The 21,030-nt window shown below is 33.8% G+C and overlaps 1 protein-coding gene across 1 annotated transcript; it reads right to left on the bottom strand.

The window, feature by feature from the left end:
- LOC18613209 lies at positions 16,680-20,500 on the bottom strand. The gene is made up of 2 exons (XM_018115198.1): positions 20,036-20,500; positions 16,680-19,305 (listed from the first exon to the last, which is right to left on the bottom strand). The coding sequence occupies exon 2, from the start codon at positions 19,196-19,198 to the stop codon at positions 16,895-16,897; it is 2,304 nt and encodes a 767-aa protein (XP_017970687.1). The 5' UTR covers positions 19,199-19,305; positions 20,036-20,500; the 3' UTR covers positions 16,680-16,894.

Below are 21,030 nucleotides of genomic sequence, written 5' to 3'. Positions count from 1 at the left end.
TTGTTGGTGTTCATTCTTTACTTGATTCTCTATTTTCGTTGTTTGGGTTTTTACATTCCTGCATGCTTTACTGGGTATCATAATAGTGTAGCTAGGTTATTGGTTTTCATTCTTTGCTTCATTCTTGATTTTCGTCCTTTGGGAATTTACGTACTTGCATGCTTTACTGGGTATGATAATAGTGTAGTCAATAGTGTAATTAATTAACATATTTAAGATATGATATCTAAGTTTTAATTATATTATTTTTTCTTTGGTTTTGCATGTAAACAACTATTCAATCAGATCCTGATCGCATTAGATTCACAAGAAAAATGACTTTTGCGCGTAGGCATATGAATTCATGTGCAGAGACATCAATCCTTTTGTGGATTGTAAGTCAATTTTCTTTACTTTTTGCATTTTTATTATTTTTTTATTCACAATGAGAAAAATATGTTTCCTTAATAAATTAATTTGGTTGGTGTAGAAATGCTTCTTTCAATAGTTCTTCACCTTTGTGGCAAAAGTTGACTACCTTACCCTACGCCATAGTTTCATCTCTGTTGGTACATCATTACTTTATTCTAATTAATCATTTTTCCATAGCTTTTGTTGGTTTTCTTTTTTTTTTTAAAATGAATATATTCTTTTTTAATGCAAATGGGTAAATCGAATCACAATTTTAGTTTCTAGAAACATCTATCAACGGCCAAAGCTCACCAACTTATTCATCGGCTCGAAGCAAGCCATAATTTTTTTACTCTGAAAATTTGCATTTGGATGTTGAGTGATTGACAAGGAATGTTATCGTCATGGTTAGGTTTTGTCCTCTCATGTACATTATTTTGTTTTGGCTCTCTATCAGTACTTTGTTTCATTTATTTGTTGATGAAAGCTTATAAATTTGAGTGGGTTTTATGGTTGTAATTCGAGGGAAATTTGTCAACGTGAGGAGATTGGTTAGCATGTAGATGGGGAGACTCCTATGAGAAATGAACATAATCCATCCATAGCATATGCATATGGTTACTTTTGTAGATTTTGTTAGCTTATTGTTTTTTATAAAAGAGAACTTATATGATCTTGTAAAATGATGCACTTGATGGAAGGAATCCTTGGGTTTTACTCAGAGTTATTTTTACTAGACATTGACTAATGAAAAATGTAGAACAAAAATTTGTTGAGGAAATTTAGGTGGCAAAGAGCTAGAAATATTTGAAACCTCATCTCATAAGTTGGTATCGCTTTTTAGGTTGATTGTAGCTCCTAAAATTGTTTTAAATTTTATCTCTCAATGTCAGCTTTTGAGGATTCTAATTTTTATGTTTTTATGAGATATTTCTCCCTCGACTATTTATATGTGAACTTTACATTCTTAGGTTGAGCGCGTTTTATTTTTGTTTTGTCATTTAGTAGGTTTTAGTTAAATTATTTAAATTAATTAATTTAAGTGAGTTAATCTAATCATAGTTAATTTTATACTTAATTTGGTGTTACTGTGATTAAGATAGGTTTTTATTGATTTATTCGTACTTTTGTAGGTGTTTAATGAAGGAAAACTTATAATGAAAGAATGAGAGTAATTTTGAGGTGCAGGCTTTTATTGTACATGTCTCGATATTTTGATCATAACTCTCTCTACATAGCTCCAAATGAGATGATTCTTAAACCATTGGAAAGTTAAGAGAACAATATAAAACTTTCATGTTTACCACGTTTCCCATTTTGACCTGAAAGATAGTCAAAAATCTTTTTGAATTTGAAGCATTGTAGCAATCCTAAAGCAATTACGATTTCTCCTAATTAATTGGTCGAGTCCACGCCCTTGGTGGAGGTAGGTAGCGTCTCACGTAGTCTGATGAGGAAATCCTTATTGGAATTGACTTCTTTCTTCACCAACTTGGTTTAACTTCAAAGCCCTATAAAAACAACCTTTCGGAAGACTTTTAAAAGAAGAGAAAAAAACACCAGATTAAGAGCTAAGAATCAAGTCACAAAGTCATTGAAGCTAAGAAGAAATCAAGGGTATCAAGAAGATTTGGAAGATCAAGATTACAATTCTTGGGTTCTTTTTATCTTTTGTTATTCTTTTATTTTCTTTGTTTGATTTTATTGTTTAAATCTAATTTGATGATGATGTGTGGCTTGATGAGGAACTAACTTATTTATCTAAGATTATGATTGAACTCAATACGTAATCTGATTTATTTATCTTTCTTTTGCTTATGTTTAATGATTTTAAGTTATTTATTTTATTGTGTTCCTAATACTTCTAATTACCTGATCACCAATTAGATTGAATTAGAAATCTAAATTAAACCTTGACGAAGGAGATTTAGGTAGACATTGAATAGAATAGCGTATGATTGAATACACTTAGTTGATTAGGTGGTTTGATTCGCATATAGGGTAAACATACACCTATAAGCCATAAGTAGCTAGGATTAGAGCCTGAATTTAATGAATCTTTTTTTAATTTAATTTGCATAAACATAAAGTAAATTAATTGAGAAAGATATTTTTATGAGAAACTCGACAGAGACTTGTAAATAATCTAGGACTCTAAGTTAGCAACTTAATCTATTAAACTGAGTTAAGAGAGAGAGAGAGAGAGAATATTTAGATAAAGTATTAAGGGATATCATAATTTTAGGTCTAGTAGTCACTCAAATTTAATAAAATAATTTTGCTAATAGATTTTATATTAGTTTTAGTTATTAGTTTTAATTTTTCTTAGTAATTAGGTTATTTGGATAAGATTAGGGTGTTATAATTTTAGTAGTTAGCAATTAAGAATTAATTCAATTCTCCGTGAGAACGAATTCTACTTTCTAGTATATTTCTTATTAACGATACGTGAACTTGCATGAGAAATCAACAATAGTCAAATGGTCCAACTAATGAAGAGATGAAGAATCGTATCCATCATAGATAATCTCATGCATGAATCATGAGCTTCAACATTGTGAGCAAATAACTCCCTTTCTAATGCTTGCACCATCAAATCATCACTTTTGTAAGTCATAGAATTAGGTGCACAATGGAGTCCTAAAAAATTCTTACTTAATTGAGTGGTGATCTCAAACATTCAACCCATCACATATGTACTAAATGCTCCGTCATATGTCCTAAGCTTATTTGATCACCTCTATAGTTCACACTAGCATTGCAATAGAAAACTCTAACAAGCCTTTCATACACGGGTATCTTCAAACGACAATAATCATACCATCCAATTGCTCTAAAATTATCTAAGTGTGGATGTTGATTAGTATGAATTTTCTAGAATGAAGATCAACTTTAAGGAGTAGGAAATCGACTATGAAAAACTAGAGTCGAATATGAGACTTAGAAAATCGACTATTGCACTGTTCAGAGGATTTTCTAGGTTTTGAAGTGATTTTGAATTTGAAGTAATCCAATTTATAGTGAAGAAAAATTGAGGGATTTTAATTGGCACAATGAACTTTGAAAAATCAGAGAGAATGAACTTGAAAAAGATTCGATGAATTTTGAATTGAATGTTCGGTTCAAAGAAATTAAATCATGCCTCTTAAAGTCGACTATATATGAATTATACTCAACTATGGAGATATTATTAAATGCTTTGAAACTTTTAAACCCAAGGGTAGTTGCCTTTTTAAATGAAGTACTTGACTATGGCTTGTTTAAGACATTAAAGCATGACTCGACTTTTTGAAGAAGCTTTGAAAATGTTGAAACTTCTTCAATACTTGACTATTGATGAACAATACTCGATCCTTAAGCCTACAAAACATTTAATTTTGATGTATACTCGACTATGAATGAGTGATACTCGACCTTTAAGTCCAGAGAACTTCAATATGCTCACATAATCAAGTCATAGTTGAACTTTAACCAATAAAAGTCGTTCATTGCACTTCCAAAGCTGAAAAATCTTGAATTTTTTATTTTGAGAACATGTGAAAATGTCCAAGAATCAATTTTCAAAAAAATTTAACAAAACTCAAGGCTTATTTTTTAAGATTCAAAAGCATATTGTTGAACTTGTGCAAGTGTATTTTTAAAATCATGAGGAATGATTGGGAGGTTTAGTATTGGATGACTTTTGTGTGAATAATGTATGCATGTAAGATATGAACAATGGATAATACAACATGATTTAATATAGTAACATACACACACACACACACACATTCAATCAATCAAAGAACATATCAAGTCAATATCAACAAATAAAAGAATTAATCGAATAATCAAATAAATCAATAAAATATACATGTAAATCAATCCAGGCATGTTCATAATTCCTAGTTCTCCCTTAATCTTATAAAAAGCTTTCTTATTTAATGGTTTGGTAAAAATATTAGCTATTTGATCTTGTGTACTAATATATTCAATCACTACATCTTTTTTTCTTAGACATGATCCCTAACAAAGTGATGTCTAATTTCGATGTGCTTAGTCCTAAAATGATAAATAGGATTTTTGGTGAGATTTATAGCACTAGTGTTATCACATTTAATGGGAATCTTTTTAATTGAAACTCCATAATCCTCTAATTGTTGTTTCATCCAAAGGATTTGAGCATAACAACTACCGACAACTGCATATTCAGCTTCCGCTGTGGATTGTGCTATACTATTTTACTTTTTAAAGAATCGTGATATTAACATCTTACCTAAGAATTGACAAGTATTAGATGTGCTTTATCTATCTACTTTACATCCTCTAAAGTCGACATTCAAATATGAATGTAAGTCAAATGAGGAGTTCTTTGGATACCAAATTCCTAAGTTAGGTATATCTTTAAGATATCTAAATATTCTGTTGACTGCACTTACATGGGATTCCTTAAAGGATGATCGAAATCTAGCACAAAGTCTTACACTAAAGTTAATATTCGGCCTACTTGTTGTAAGATAAAGTAAAGAGCCTATCATAGATCTACAAAGTTTAAAGTCAATAGGCTTACCTTTTTCATCCTATCAAGCTTTGTAGACGTGCTCATTAAAGTTGAATATGATCTATTTCCCTCCATCTCAAATTTCTTAAGCATTTTTGTTTGTGTATTTAGCTTGATTGATGGAAGTTTCATCTTTCTTTTGCTTTATTTGTAACCTTGAAAAGTAGTTTAGCTCACACATCATACTCATCTCAAATTCTCCTTGCATCACTTTGGCGAACTCTTGACATAAAGATTCATTAGTAGCACAAAAAAATATATCATCAACATATACTTGTATCTTTACCTCTACTCCTAATAAAAAGTGTTCTGTCTACTTTACCTCTATCAGAGCCCTTAGCAATCAAGAATTTAGATAAGGTTTCATACCAAGCTCTAGAAGCTTGTTTTAAATCATACAAAGCCTTTTTAAGTTTAAACACATGATTAGAAGAATTTGGACTATCAAAATCGGGTGGTTGTTTAATATAGACCTCTTCATTAATAGTTCCACTTAAGAAAGCACTTTTGACATCCATTTGAAATAATTTGAAATCCATATAACATGCAAAAGCTAATAAGGTCTTAATGGCTTCTAACCTAGCTATGGGAGGATAAGTTTCATCATAGTTTATACTTTCCTCTTAACTATACCCCTTAGCTACCAACGTAGCTTTATTCTTAGTTATATTGCCATATTCATCCATCTTATTTCTAAATATCAATTTGGTATTTACAATGGGATAATTTTGTGGTCTAGGCACTGTTAGTGTAAGCCTTGCAAGCCAATCGATTTTATGCTTGTAAAACACTAAATTAATTAGTCATATTTCATGTTAAATACATTATGGATATTTTATATAATATATGAAGTATTTCTTTATCCATGAGTTTATCTATAAAGAGTTATGAAAGACTTATGTGGATAAAGTCTTTGGAACATAATGGCCTTGCAAAGAAATTATAAAGGTTATAATCCTGAGATTCTTATGCATCAAGTCCTTGTTCCTAAATATGTTCTTGGTCATTGTATTGTCAAGAATAAGAACATTGACAATGCTCAAAGACTGATACATACTAAACCTTTTTACTTTGGAAGTAAGCAATTGATCTCATTGGTTGAAGTATGTGAGATACTTGAGGATAGTATGTGGGTACTTGTTAATGAACAAGTTCACTGAACATGACCTGCTATGAGAGTTCCATTTGGTATTTCACTCAAATGTCTATGAAAATACTCTCATGTGTCAGCAGTGTAAGTAATCTTGAGACTTGTGATACCAGGTTATCCTGTATATGAATTGTTATGCTTTGATTTCATTTCTATGGGTCTGGAGGTGACTAAATGCCTAAACAAAGTATTTTTGGGTGTGGCATGAAGCATGCGAAGATGAATAAGTAGTTTAGAGAGGATTCATCACCATAAGTGATTTGAAGAGAGCATATCTCATTTGTTCTTGGCTTATATTGATTAAAAGTCCTTATCCAAGGTAATCTTGATAAGTCAATATGGAAGTTGTAGGACTAATATGGATGAATTAGAAAGTAGACATCGAGCTAAGCTCTCTATCTATCTAGGATATGTAATGAAAGGATCGAATTACTCTGAGATATTGTGCATTGAAAGATTAGTCAAACCATATTAACTTTCATAACATTTGGATGGTCATAATGCATTGTTAGATACGACTTATGATCTATAAATATAAATATAAATTCTTAATTGACTTAATTTATATTGATTACCAACATGTTGAGCACTCAATAGGTCATACACATAAGGTGAATTGTCGAAATTAATTTGAGGTCAATTGGATGTGATCTAATTGATTTTATAGAGGCTCAATTCAATTAAGTATTGGGCTAAATCAAATATGATTTGATGAAGTATTAAACAAAGGCCCAATTAGCCCAAGACATTTTTGAATCCTTGTTGGATATGAAGTAGGTCAATTCACTCTATAAAAGAATCCTTTGTCCGCCTCTTGAACGTATAGAAGAGTTTTGTTTTTATTTTTTCATGTGTTGAGATAAGATCACATCCAAAAGAAGAAAAACATAAGACAACTCAAAGTTGAAAGTTTGCTAGCACAAACTTTGGCTTAGGGATTCACACACTCTTAGTGAAGAGATTTCAGCCAATCACTATGTGGATGACCATTAAAGGTAGGACAATTGTGCTACTATGGTTTGATAAGTCTTAATTGGTGTACAAAAGTCAAAAATGAAAACCCAAGGAGGACTCCACCAAAGAAAGAAAACATCAAACTTTCAAGTATATTGAAATCTTTCTCTTGTAATTTTTCTAGATTAGTTTCAATGAAAGTGATCCATGGCTTAAGGGATTAAAATTTTAATATTTCGTTGCGTATGATCCAACTTAACATGATTCGAATCTCCTTAAAGCACTAAATCCCATACCTCACTTCTCTCAAATTGATTTAAATCTTCTTACATTGCCAAAATCCAATTATCATCATTTAATGCATCATCAATAGTTTTAGGCTCAAATTGAGAAATGAAGACAACATACTCAAATACATGTTTAGCTTTAGCTTTAGTTCTTACCCCTTGAGTAAAATCACTAATAATATTACCTTCATCAACATATTTCTTTACCCATGGGTGGCTAGGCTCTTTTTCTTCAATGATTTGTTCAATTTGTTGCGCTTCTTCATGCGATGTCTCATTTTGTTCTTTGGATCCTTCATTATTGAGATCAAGCTCTTCAATTTGCTCTTGAAAGATGCCTACACTGTCACTAAAGTCTTACTTTATAAGAGAAGGATTATAATCATCAAATAGAACATGAATTGACTCTTCAACCATTAATTTTTTTTGTTGAATACTATATATGCTTTAAAGGTTAAAGAGTTTCGTAGAAAGATACTTTTATCACTTTTGGCATCTAGATTATCTTTCCTATTATTTAACACATAGCATTTACAACAAAATGGATGAAAATATGTAATATTAGGTTTCTTGCCTTTATAAAGTTTATAAGGTGTGTTCTTTAATATTAGTCTAACCATTACCCTATTCACAATGTAGCATAAGGTGTTAATGGCTTTGGCCGAAAAATACCTAGGCAAATTATATTCATACAACATGGTTCTAGCCATTTCCTTTAGAGTTCTATTTTTCCTCTCAACTACATTTGTTATGGAGTTTTAAGGGCTGAAGAATATGAACATAACCATTTTCATCACATAATTGTTCGAAGTCTAAGTTTTCAAATTCTTTGCCATGGTTACTTTTAACATTTGAAATTGTATACTTTTTCTTATTTTTAACTCTCTTGCAAAATGATGTGAAGACCTTTAAAGCTTCACCTTTGTGAGCAAAGAAATAAACCTAAGAAAACTTTGTGTAGCCATCTATAATTACTAAGCCATAACTTTTTTCACCTAAGCTTGTTGTTTTAGTTGGTCCAATAAATTTATATGAAGAAGTTGTAGTGCTCTAATAGTAGTCACATGTGAAACCTCGACCTTCATAGAGCGCAACTCAAGGTGGAACTTATGTTTAAAGGTTTAATTGAGCTAATGATGCTAGTTTTGTGTTACTTATAATTATCTTATGTCGTTATAGGAGTAGGATCAAAATAATTTAAATTGGTGAAGAAAGGTGCATAATGAACAATAACCTAATTTGCATATGTTTNAATAATTTTAATTGGTGAAGAAAGGTGCATAATGAACAGTAGCCCTATTTGCATATGTTTCGATTTTTTAGGTATCTACCACTACAAAAGTTCAAATAACATGATTTATATACCATTAAAAAGCTAAGAGGTAGGGCTACAACTTTGATGTTTACCACTTTGCTCAATTTTGACAAGAAGGTGGTCAAAATCTTTGTTGAAGTGAAAGGATTGCGCTAGAAAAACAAAAATTGGCAGAATGTTTGAGCGCCGCGGCGCTGAAAATTGAGAGTCGTGGCCCTCACCGTAAATTCCATAAATAACAAGATTTTGGGGTTTTTGAAGCTAGGACTTTTGGAAGCTACTTAAGGGACCTCTTTCAGAGGATTTTGGACCTTTTCCTAGTGTTAAAAGAGTAAAAGATTGCACAAGAACAAGAGGAAGATAAATGGCATAGCTAAAGGCATTATTGTAATTTCATGAACAATTGGATAAGTTTTAACTATAAATATCTTCATTCTCCAGCAACTTCCTCAGATTTCCAACACTTCATCTTCTTCTTCTTCTTCTCACCCCACATTTCTTCACCTTCCATGGGAGTACTCTTTAAGCTTCCATACCTCTCTGAAGTTAGCCTTCATTTTCATGCTTTTGTGCATTTTTTTATAGAACCTCTTACGCTCTTTCACTCTTTCACCTTAAAACTCTTGAAATGTCTTAGATCAATACTTTCTTTCACTAACTAGGGTTTTAGAGAGAGAAAGAAAGACTTTCTATAATAGTTTGAAAATTCTTGAGGAGATATTCAATTGCAATGAGATTTTAAATTGAGTTGATATTTTAGTTGTTGAGAATGATTAATAGTTAGATTTACGAGTGTTTTGTAGTTGAGGTAATTTATTCATTTTGGTGTGCTTATAATAGCGCAAATAAATAGCCACTTGATGGTAGTTGGAAGCTAGTTAGGAATAACTAGTGGAACATGATTTAGGAGATAGCTTTTAGAATTATGGTTATGTGATTGAGTTGATTGTGATGCTAATGTTTGATAGGTTCCACCGAAACCCCATATCACCCTTCGGGGCATTAGTGGAATTTGGAGCTACTTTAAGAATCAACAAAGACAGGTGAGTGAGCTTGCATTTCAAAATGATTTTGAGAATGTGAATGTATTGTATAAAACATTGGTTGATTTTATCCAACTTTTCTTAAACAGGTGCCTTGGGAACAAGCTCTTGAAAATTTGTCCTTATATTGTGAAATGTGCTGTTATGGATTCATGAACTATTACATTATGTTGATATATATATATATTTGTTGTGCATGATAGTTGTTATTGTGTGATAATTATAACCCTTGTGTGTGCACGATGTGGGGGGAATGCACATGCCAGTGATGGCGGTGGTGAGGGAGATGGATGATCATAGTGCCCGTGTGCACGATGTGGGGGGATGTACATGATGGCACTGACTGTGCACGATGTAGGGGAATGCACACAATGACTTCAACTATGTGCACGATGTAGGGAGATGCACATGAGCTAGGGAGGCGGTGGATATATATATATATATACATATATGTTTGCATATGTTCACATGTGTGACTATAATGTATGTGGAGTCCTGCTTACTGAACCTTTAGCTATTTTTTTAGTGTTCCATATTGATTTGCATTGCAGTGAAATGGTTTATTTGGGATGAAAATAAGTCTTTCTTGTTGCTTTGTTTCTCGCTGCAACGAGAATGAAACTTTTTGTTCCGCTTATTATTTGGCGGGTTTTTGCCATATTTTCCACTTCTCCAATTTCATGTTGAATATGAATTCTCTATCATCCCATGATTTATCAACCAAGGGTTCAATTGAGGGTTTTAATAAGGATTTAAGCTAAAGTGCATCGTTTTCAAATAAGTGTATTATGATTTCAAACTTTTCTCTATTATATTGCTTGTTCCCTTCCTTGTTAACTCACTGGGTTTATACTCACCATTTTCAACTTCATGTTTTCAGATCAAGAGGCAGTTGGTAACTAGATCGAGGTGTCTTCGTATATTCAACCCTTGGTAGGTGTCTCAGCATTCAGTAGTTGTACATTTCTTCAAGTCTCTCTGTTGGAAGTTAAGTACTCTTTTTTTGTTGTGTATAGACAGACCCAATGTAAATTATTAAGATATATGTTTAGACAACACATGTATATTAGATTGGTAATGCCATTATGAGTTGGCAATGAATAACATTATCTTGATTCTAAATTATAAAATGTGACTTTAGTAATTTGATGGAATAATGAGCAAGATAATATAGCTAGGCTTGCTTGGGCTTAATGGACTATGTCCATTGAGCCCTTGCGCCGGTCATGGTCGGGATTTGGGTCGTGACATCACATCCTTTTTAGATTCAAATGAACTTTTTCTATGTTTTGGTTTGGCACAAGCATTACAAAGTTTGTTATTTTTAAAATCTAGCTTGGGTAGTCCTATTACAAGATTTAAAAATGACAAATTAGAGATTTTATTCATTCTAGCATGTCAAAGTTTCCTATGCCACAACCAACTATTCTCATTCTTTTTAGCCATGAAACAAATATTATTTGAAAACCATTCATCTAAGTAAACAACATATATATTAGCTTACTTATGACCAATAAAAAGAATTTCATTTGTTTTAATATCTACAATATGACAAATCAATGCTTCAAAAATGACTCGAAGACCTTTATCAAAAAGTTGACTAGCACTTAATAAGTTATGCTTAGGGTTATTCACAAATAAGACATTTTCAATTTGAGAAGAAAAGTTTATAGCAATTGTACAAATACATTTAATGTGATCTTTTAAGTCATCACCAAATGTCATATTACCTCTTTTCCTTGGCCTTAATTCTTTGAATGACTCTTTGCTACCAGTCATGTGTCTAGAGCATCCACTATCAAGATACCATTTTCTTTTTCCTTGTGCCCTTGACTTTAAGCAAGTGTTCTCTCATACAAAAAGAAATTCAAATTTTTTATTTTGGTACCCAAACCTTCTTGGGTCTTTTTGAGTTAATAACCTTGGTTTCTTTTGGAACCCACTCTAGTCTAATCACCTTACCATGTGGAATTTTGATTCCTTTTGAAGCCTATGCATTCCTAACAACTTTACTCTTTTGTGAAGGCATTCTCAATGGACAAGAATAAATGGAATGTCCAAGTCTAAGAGAACATATACATATAGAAAAACATTCATATTTTTTATTGTCTTTAACAAAGAAACTTTCAAGGTGTGTTTCATATTTAGTCCAATCATAGTCTAATCTTTCTTTGTAAAGAAAGCTCTTTACAATTCCAACATGTCATTTAATTTTTGTTGGCTATTTTGAAATTTAGAGAATGTATCATGCAAGTTCTTATCTTTTTTTTTTTTTCAATTCATTCATTTTATCTTGCATGCCTTTCACAATGTTTTCTAACTCAATGCTAGTTTTGACTAGGGTTTCATTCTCTTCTTTAAGTTTTGATATGATGCTTTTGTATTTCAAAGTCTTTTTTTCAAATTCAAACATAAAGTCATTATATGTATCTTGAAACTCATCAAATGAATTATCATTTTCATCAACAGTATATGAATCAAGGTAATAAGAAGTAGAACATACCTTGTAATTATTGAGTGTCATAAGGCAAAGGTTTAAAACCTCATCATCTCCCTCATCTAGGGAGTCATCACTATCACTCCAAGTTGCCATTATTGTTTTTTTCTTGAGGTTTCTTGAAATGTTCTTATTAGGGCATTCATATTTGGTTTGTCTCGGTTTCTTGTAATCTAAACATATCACATGGTTTTTTGTATGTTGTCCTTTGGGCATATCCTTCCTTACAAGTCTTCTACTTCTATAGTTTTTCTTCATGAACTTGATAAACCTTTTGGCTAGCATAGCCTTGTCTTCATCCTCCCCACTCTTACTCTTTGTGCTTCTTTCTTCTTCTTCAACTATAAACTTAAGGGTTATTCTCTTTTTCTTAGCATCTTCCTTCTTAGCTCTTTTTCTCTCACTTTCATATTTTAAGGTAATTTCATAAGTGAGTAACGATCCTACAAGCTCTTCAAGTTTAAAGTTGTTGTGGTTTCTAGCTTTCTTTATAACTGTTACTTTAGGTCTCCATGATTTGGGTAGGTTATAAAGTAATTTCATGACAAGTTGAGCATTGGGAAAGTCTGTAGTCAAGTATTGACAACCACGCTTGGTGAAAGGTAATTTATCATTTGTCAAGGTCTCCATTTTGATGAGTTGAGTATGGAGGCCTTGTAGTCAAGTATTGGCATCATTTTCTTTATCATTTGTACATGTATAGTCAAGTATGCCTTCCTCATAATCGAGTATTAAGTAATGAAATGTTTGCTTTTTATTTCTTCTAGTTGAAAACTCAATGTTTGAAACTCTTTGATAGTTTCTAAGTATGAATGACTTTTCAAACATTTTCTAAAGCTTTAGAAAGTTGAGATCAAAAAGAAACAAATATTTCAAATACTTCAAATGCTTGTGATCAATTTGTAAGTCATCATGCAATTTTGTCAAATCAAAACATAAATCCTTTTAAGGCTAACAAACAGATATAACACTTGTTAATACATGGGAAACAAGTGTAAAACATGATTATCTTAGCATGCATAGTTCCATGTAGTGGTCTTCAACATTGAGCAAGACATGTACTGATATGCATGATATCCAAGTTAATTTCCACTTGGCTTTCTATTCATTTGGTACATGCAAGTATTAGCTTCAGCATTCCCCCTTAATGCTTGCATTGAGAACTTTCAATTTGTTTCTGTGAAACTCAATCTTTGGCTTGTTTTTGTTTCCCTACAACATGATGCCACGGAGAGGTGTTCTTCTACTACTTCAACCTGATTTGCAGCTTTAGCATTCTTTTTTTGAGAATTTGATGTATTCTTACAAAAATTACCAATATGCTTGCGTCGATTACATGTCTTGCATTTTGCCTTGGAATTGAACCAACAATTTGGTTTTGCATGATTTTTTTTCTTGCAATAGAAGCAAGTTAGAAACTTAGCTTTTCTCTTAGAAAGCTTTGTAGAATAATCAGGCTTTTTGTCTCTCTCCTTAAACTCACTTGAAGTTTTCCTTAAGGTTGTACTGTCAATGCTGGCTTTGCCTTTAACCTTGGCACACAAAGCAGTTTCAGTGGCACTATCCATTCGAATGGTCGTTCTATGCTTAGATGCTTGAAAGGCATTCACAACTTCAATAAGTGTAAGTTTGGAGAAATCCTTGGATTCTTCCAAGGATGAGATTTTAGACTTGAATCTTTCAAGCACGTTGACTAGTACCTTCTCCACAACGCTTTTCTTTGTTATATTCTCACTTAAAAATCTCACCTAATTTGTTATACGCATGAGCATATCTCTGTAGTCTTTTCTAGCTTTGTATCATTCGTCTTCAAGACCTTAAACTCCCGTAATGTTGGTATTTGATGAGAGATGGCACTGCTAGTTGCCATGCTCAAAAGGTGGATTGTTGTTTGAAGGGTTTTGTAATGATATTCAGAGTTTTGGTCCCTTTAAAAACTCAAAACAGCTCTGATACCATGTTGTATTTTTGGTGAAAAAGGTGTTATATAGCTACTGAAAGTAACCTTTGTTTTGAGTAGGGAAAACAGGAATCAACAAAGACTTATGGTGGCTATTGCGACTACCACACTTAGTTTCTTTCATATTCAAATAAATTATATGCAATTTCATTAGCACACATCATCAACAAATATAACACTTGTTAATACATGAGAAACAAGTGTAAAACATGATTATCTTACTAACATGCATAATTCCACGTAGTGGTTTTCAACATTGAGCAAGACATGTACTGATATCCACAATATCCAAATGGATTGCTACTTGGCTTTTTGTCCACTTGGTACATGCAAGCATTAGTTTCAACAAGCTAATTAACTTGTGGAATGTTGCTACACTACTTTGGTTGAATTGCTTTATAATAATAAGGTAATTATTAACTTATTAACTTAATAATACAAGGCTCTCCTCATTAACCCGTTACCTTTTCGCTTTCAATGTTGTTTTACTGAAGTTTTTGAAATGTTAACTCTTGAACATAGTTGCTTTTCTCCTTACTTCAGTTGTTATATATTTCCTAATTTTTCTAGTCAAACAATAGAAGTTTTAGAATTTAATTATGGACTTGTGCTTATTTTGGATAGATTTCGCAACACATGCAAATTCCTCTATCACATGCATTTAAATTCACCTTTAAGAGAATAAAAGTATACCCATTAAATTAACGATACATAACAATAACTGAAATTACAATATTTTTTATAACTTCACATATAACTAATATAAAGCAAATGCAAAAGTTAAAACTGAATTGGGATTTGGGAATTAAAGAAGATTACTTATGAATTATGATAAATTAATAATAAATGTTAGGGATTTTAAATTTGTGTGAGTTAAAGGGTTTAGTATAATTATTTGGTTTGAAGAGAAAACAATTATTTGATTGATTTATGAAAAAAAAAGAAGAGAAAGAGTGAAAACCATGTATAAAGTAAAAACAGAAAAAAAAATGAAGAGCATTATCTATAAATTATGATGGATTAATAATAAATGTTAGGGATTTCGAAGTTTAAAAAAGAAAAAATCAAAGGCTAAAAGGGTTAAAAAAAAGAAAAAATGAGAAAAAAATTTCAAAAAATTGAATTAAATGACTTATCACTATTCCAGAATAATTTATTTAATTTAATTAGAAATGATAAAATTATACATTTCAATTTTATATACGTAAAAATAAAAAAATTAAAAATTGAAGGGCGGATGCCAATGCGGCAAATGGGACCTCTGGTGCAAGTATAAGCTATATGGGCTGCGCCAGTGGAGCTGCTTTAGCATTACTGGTACAAAAGATTTGCCTGGGTATATGACTATTGAAATCACTGGATCTGCTTTTGAAGTACAAGCAGCTCAGAAGTTGATACGGTTACCCTTGCGTTGATGAGTTGGGATTTGTATAACAGTGGCATCGAATATTACTATTCTTACTAGCTCTACTATTATGTTGAATTCCTTCTCCCTCTCTTTCTCTTTCAACGCTCCCCTCTCTACAACTTTTTGCTAGCATTTCAACCACAAACCTTTCAAATCTTTTATTTGACTACAACATATCATCAGTTTTGATCAGTATTTAAAACACAATAAATTGTTTGTTGCCCTTTTTTTTTTTTTGCCCCTTTTAAGCTCCTTCAGACAATCAGTTGTGATCACCAATGCTCTATCGTTCATCTTATGTATCTCTTTTTTGTTGAATGATACGGAACATTATGGCTGAGGCTGCAAGCTCCATGCGGTGCCCACCAGGTGCATCAATCAGTGAGGAGTGTAATCCTTTCCTGCCAAATGCTCCTGTTTATGCATCTGCATCCTCTGATCTGACGCCAGTGGTCATGTCAGCCATTCTCGAGCTAGAGACTATGATTCAGTCTATGGCACTGAGTACAGTAATTGGGATAATAACGTATGACTTTGGGGGTGGAAGTTTTGCAGTCCCAATCTGCTTTTAATTTGGTTTGACTCAATTTGTTCGCCAGTCCAGGGAGCTCTCATCTCCTATGCCAACCTGGTTTCTGTTGCTTTTCTAAAGTTTAGGATAAAATTGTAAATTTCAGGTGGGGCTTTTCCTAAAGATGATATGTTTTGTACTTGCAGAATGTAAATTGTTTTTGCGTTTTAGTTAAAAGTTTGGCAGTGCACCACGACCTAGTGTCGAGTGAATGCTTGAGGATCCACCCATTCGTCACACTTGTGTAAAGTCCCTTGCTACGTCCAATGTAGAAAGAATCTAATGCGGGAAAACGATGCAAATGAAAGGGCTGTTTATTAGTCATGAAGAGTCGTGCTGGGGGACCCAACATTTCTCGAATCCTTTACCTTTATTATTATTATTATTATTATTATTATTTTAAGCATAACATACTGCAGGTTCACATATTCGTGTTGGTAAAGGTAAGTTATACATTTAATTTGTTGATTTAATACTTGGATACGTTTTTTATCATTAAATAAGATATAAGGACTTGAGCTGAAATTGTTTGTTTGTTTTGCCAATCTGGAGCTGAAAGCGTGCTGAAAACTAAAAGGATTGAAAACCTGAAACAAGGAGCTAAACCTATAATTATCCATACAAAACTTACTAAGCTATTCACTTGTCCAAGGAAAACCTATGAACACAAACTCTATCTGTGCCTCCTAAAGGGTAGCGCTAACAATAGCAGCTCTAAAAAAAATTTGAAAGAAGAAAACTATTTTCTCTGTCTGCACAGTGAAAAAGACCTGAAAAATCTATATTGGTGCTGTACATGTACTTCTGAAATGCCCGGCTTGATTGCAGCGACTGCAATGCACCACCCGTTTTGCCCGACCAGCATTCTCTGCACGAGCTCGCCTCTTCCTAGGTCTCCCTGGCGGCTGAAGCGACTTGGGTGGCTTTAAGATGAACTCAACGTCTTTCTCCCCTTCCTTTAGAAATTGCTCAGACATCTCTTTCCAGAGGGCTTTATCAGGGACTGGGTGTATGGTCTGCGAGTATGCCTTACGGTAACTTGCCACTGTGAAATAACTTTCGGTGAACCTACGCACATTTTGTCGACAAGAGAGGAGAGCAGCCACAGCATGAGCACAGGGGAGCCCACGCAGCTGCCATCCACGACAATAACAGCTACGGGAACGAATATCTACTCCAAATGCTCCTTCATTATGGGATTTAACTTCAAATTGGGCTTCGTTTGCTTTGAACACTTGGTAAGTACGTGCACGCTCAACAGCCTCCAATACAAGCCTTTCCGCAGGAGGAACAAGAATGCCTGTCCACTGCATGCTTGTTTCACGCCGCTCGTTAAAACAAGTCATCAGTTGCCGTCGGATACACTCCATCATTTGAATTATTGGAAGGCCAGAGGCTTCTGCTATCCAAGAATTCAAACATTCCACTATGTTAGCCGTCAGGTGTCCCAGCCTTGTCCCTTCAAAATGTGCTGTGGCCCAAAAGCGAGGAGGAATATTTCGAATCCAAGTAGCAGCTTCAGGTGAGATTTCTTGAATCTCAATGATTTTCTTTTCAAAATCAAGGCCGGTGAGCGCCAAAGCAGCTTCCCAGAAAAGGTTGATAAGAATGGAACTGTTGAACTCCTTTTGGAAACTGTCAATGAGATGATGCATGCAGAACCCATGAAAAGCTGTTGGGAAGTTTGCTTCTACAGCATCTACAATACCCTTCTGTCTATCTGACAAGATGGTAAGTCTTGGCATGTTCTCTGCATTAATCTCAAGCAGGTAATGCAACTCAGAGAGGAACCACATCCAGTTGGCATCATTTTCCTCATCGACCACCCCAAATGCAAGAGGGAACACAGCACCATCTCCATCAAAACCACAGGCAAAAAGCAAGGTCCCCAAGTACTTGCTTTTCAATCTAGTATTATCAAGTCCAATAAGAGGTCGGCATGCATTCAGAAAACCATAGATGGATGCTTGAAAAGAAATGAAAAGGCGTTGAAAAAAGTTGTCAGTAGGATCCCCATATACCAGGGCAATACTTCCTGGATTTGTTTCTCTGATCATATCACAATACTGTGGAAGGAGGCGATAATCTTCCTCAAAAGAGCCACGTACAGCAGCCATGATGCGTTCCTTACCCCTCCACGCTTGCTTGTATGACAAAGTGATCCCATGAACACGGTGAATCTCTTCCAATATCTCCTTGGGTTTATAATGAGGATTTTCCTTGAGGCGTTCCGCTACAGCATCTGCAACCCACTGAACTGAGGCTTGTTGATGACCAAGATGGGTAATCCCTCCACAAGTATGTTCATCATGGATGGTCCTAATGGTAAAAGTAGGAACACCAGGGAGTTTTGCAGCATAAATTCTCCAAGGGCATCCCTCACTTGCACATTTGGCAGTAAAACGAGTCTTGTCAGACTTTATTGTTTGCATCTCAAAGCGAAGAGCAATGGCTGCATCTCTGAGAGCCCTCCTACAGCTCTGGACATTAGAAAACTCTTTTCCAACAGTTAATTCATAGTTAGGCACTGGAAACAAGGGACGGGATTGAAGCACAGGAGGCCCAACTACCAGCTGTTGCTGTTGAGAAAACATGTCTGATGCAGATAGAACACTCATCTCCTGATTTTGCTGCATATCTGAACTTAAGTTGTCCTGAAGATCCTGGTTCTCCACAAGAGTCAATTCATTACTATCACGCAAACCAAACTCATGATTCTGAGCAACAACAGGGAGTTGATGATCATGTTCCTCAACATTGGTATGGTCTTCCTTAGCATCAGGGTAGTTTATTTGATCCATATTCAATCCATTCTCTTCAAACTTATGAAGATTATCATGTTGCAGAGCTAGATCATTTGCTTGTATCTGACAAGTTGCCAATTCATGAATATGATGTCCTGAACCTAACTCATGATCATGAGAAGGCCCGATAAGCAAATCATAATCATGGATCTGTTCTGAACGTAGCAAGTCATGACTACTACCCAGAACAAAGCTGGCATTATGCCCTATTCCCACACATTGATTCTGCCGCACGGAGAAATCTTGATTTGGCCTAATCACCAACTCATGCTTCGCCATAACTTAAAACAACTGATAGCCCACACACCCTTCACAAATCCAAGTAAAATCTCAACTAACACCCAAAGGAATCTCTAATCTGACAGTGTTTTGGTCTCAAACAGGACCTGTCCATGTAAAAAGTAGTGGTAAATCAACAATTTATTTTTCATAACTTAAAAATTAAACATGATATAAAGTCATATTTATAGGAAGCTTGTTGCAGTAGCATTACAAAACACTTAGGTTGCTCAATAGTGATACTTCCTTGGGATATCAATAACTGATTCTAGTACAATTACAACAAAAACCAATCTCGCGTTTTCCTCTGTTTCATGGATTTCAAAGATTAAACACAAAAGGAGGGGGGGACAATCCACCCCAGTAAAACCATGATCATAGCAACAAAAGAGTTGAGCAGGGGTATTTTTTTTTTTTATAATCTGTCGAGTTACAAAAAAAAAAAGAACTCAACAATAGCAACTAGAACCCAATACAGCCTAAACTTTTAAAATAGAAACAAAGCGACATAAGAGAAACTTAACCGCAGTTTTTCTGCGCAACCAAACAAAAAAGTGCAAATTGTTTTCAGTTTGGTCTTTATATCCAACACAACAGAACTCAACACGTGGGGCACTCATAAACAATAAAATTTACACCCAACCAAATCCCAACTCTCTATTTTCTTTCTTTTTTTTTTTCAAAAAGAAAAAAGAAAGTAGTTCAAGTTTCCAACGCTGACAAAGTACCCAAAAGCAACATGGGAACATCAGTTTTAAAACGAGAAAGTCTCTCTTTCTCTTTTTTTTTTTTTTCAGCTAACCAAACAGACGAAAAACCAAAAAAAAAAAAACTCACCGGAAGATAAGTCATCAAGAGAACCTGCACAAAAAAAGTTAAAACCCCGAAAAGGGTAGAGTAGGTTCTAATAAAACAATGCGGTTATAAAAAGGAAAAAACAAAAAGGTGATTAGTGATTACATGTGAATTAAAATTGGAGAAGAAGGCAGGGCAGGGTATTGAGAAATTTGAAAGACAGAGAAGGGTTTACGAGTTGGCGGGGTTTGGGTTATAGGGGAAAACTGAGAAAGGGAAGGGCAAAGGAGGGGAAGAGCGAGTAATTGCAGGGGTAAAAGGGCAGCCGCGTTAGGTTGGGATGTTGAGAGAGAATTGAAGTAGGGTTAGCCAGTTTTAGAGGGTATTTAGGTCATCCTCCTGGCCCCCCGTCTCGCCCGCCCTTTTATAGAATTTTCTATTGCGGGCCCCTCATACCTTTCTTTGCCCCCACTGCCTCCCGATTGCCTCGCCGCCTTTGCAATTGGTGCGTCCTGCTTGTTTTTGGCTTTTCCTTTTTTTTTTTTGAAGAAAAAATTATTTATTTATTTATTTATATATCACGTTTATTTATCTCGTTTCTGTGCTGCTGTTACTTTAATTTTAGGGAATTCCTACATTTCTAATTTTTTTTTTTTAAATTGGAATGTAGTATAAACTTTGAAGACTTGATAGCCTTATAAAACCCAGAATCTTATTCGAATAAATATTTGATGTTCAAAGTATTCAATTTTCTATTCTATTTTATTGAAAGTTTGAAGTGTTCAATTTCGATTATAAGATATTAATCGAAAATATTCGACCACAAAATACTCATTTACATTTATAATTTGATTATAGAATATGAAAATAAGACTTTGAGTATATGTACTTCTTTCGTAGTTTCTTAAGCACCCCTCTTACATGGGAAGAAAGAAGAAAACATAACTTCGGTCAGGAAAGGATTATAAGGAAATCTCGATTATATTCTTCTTTTGCATTTTTTGTTAGGGAAAGCAATCCCTTGGTCCATCGTATCA

This window comes from Theobroma cacao, chromosome 1 (genome assembly GCF_000208745.1).
Source record: "Theobroma cacao cultivar B97-61/B2 chromosome 1, Criollo_cocoa_genome_V2, whole genome shotgun sequence".
NCBI lineage: Eukaryota > Viridiplantae > Streptophyta > Magnoliopsida > Malvales > Malvaceae > Theobroma > Theobroma cacao.
The sequence above is the reverse complement of the archived record's forward strand: the minus strand, read 5'-3'. Positions and strand labels throughout refer to the sequence as shown.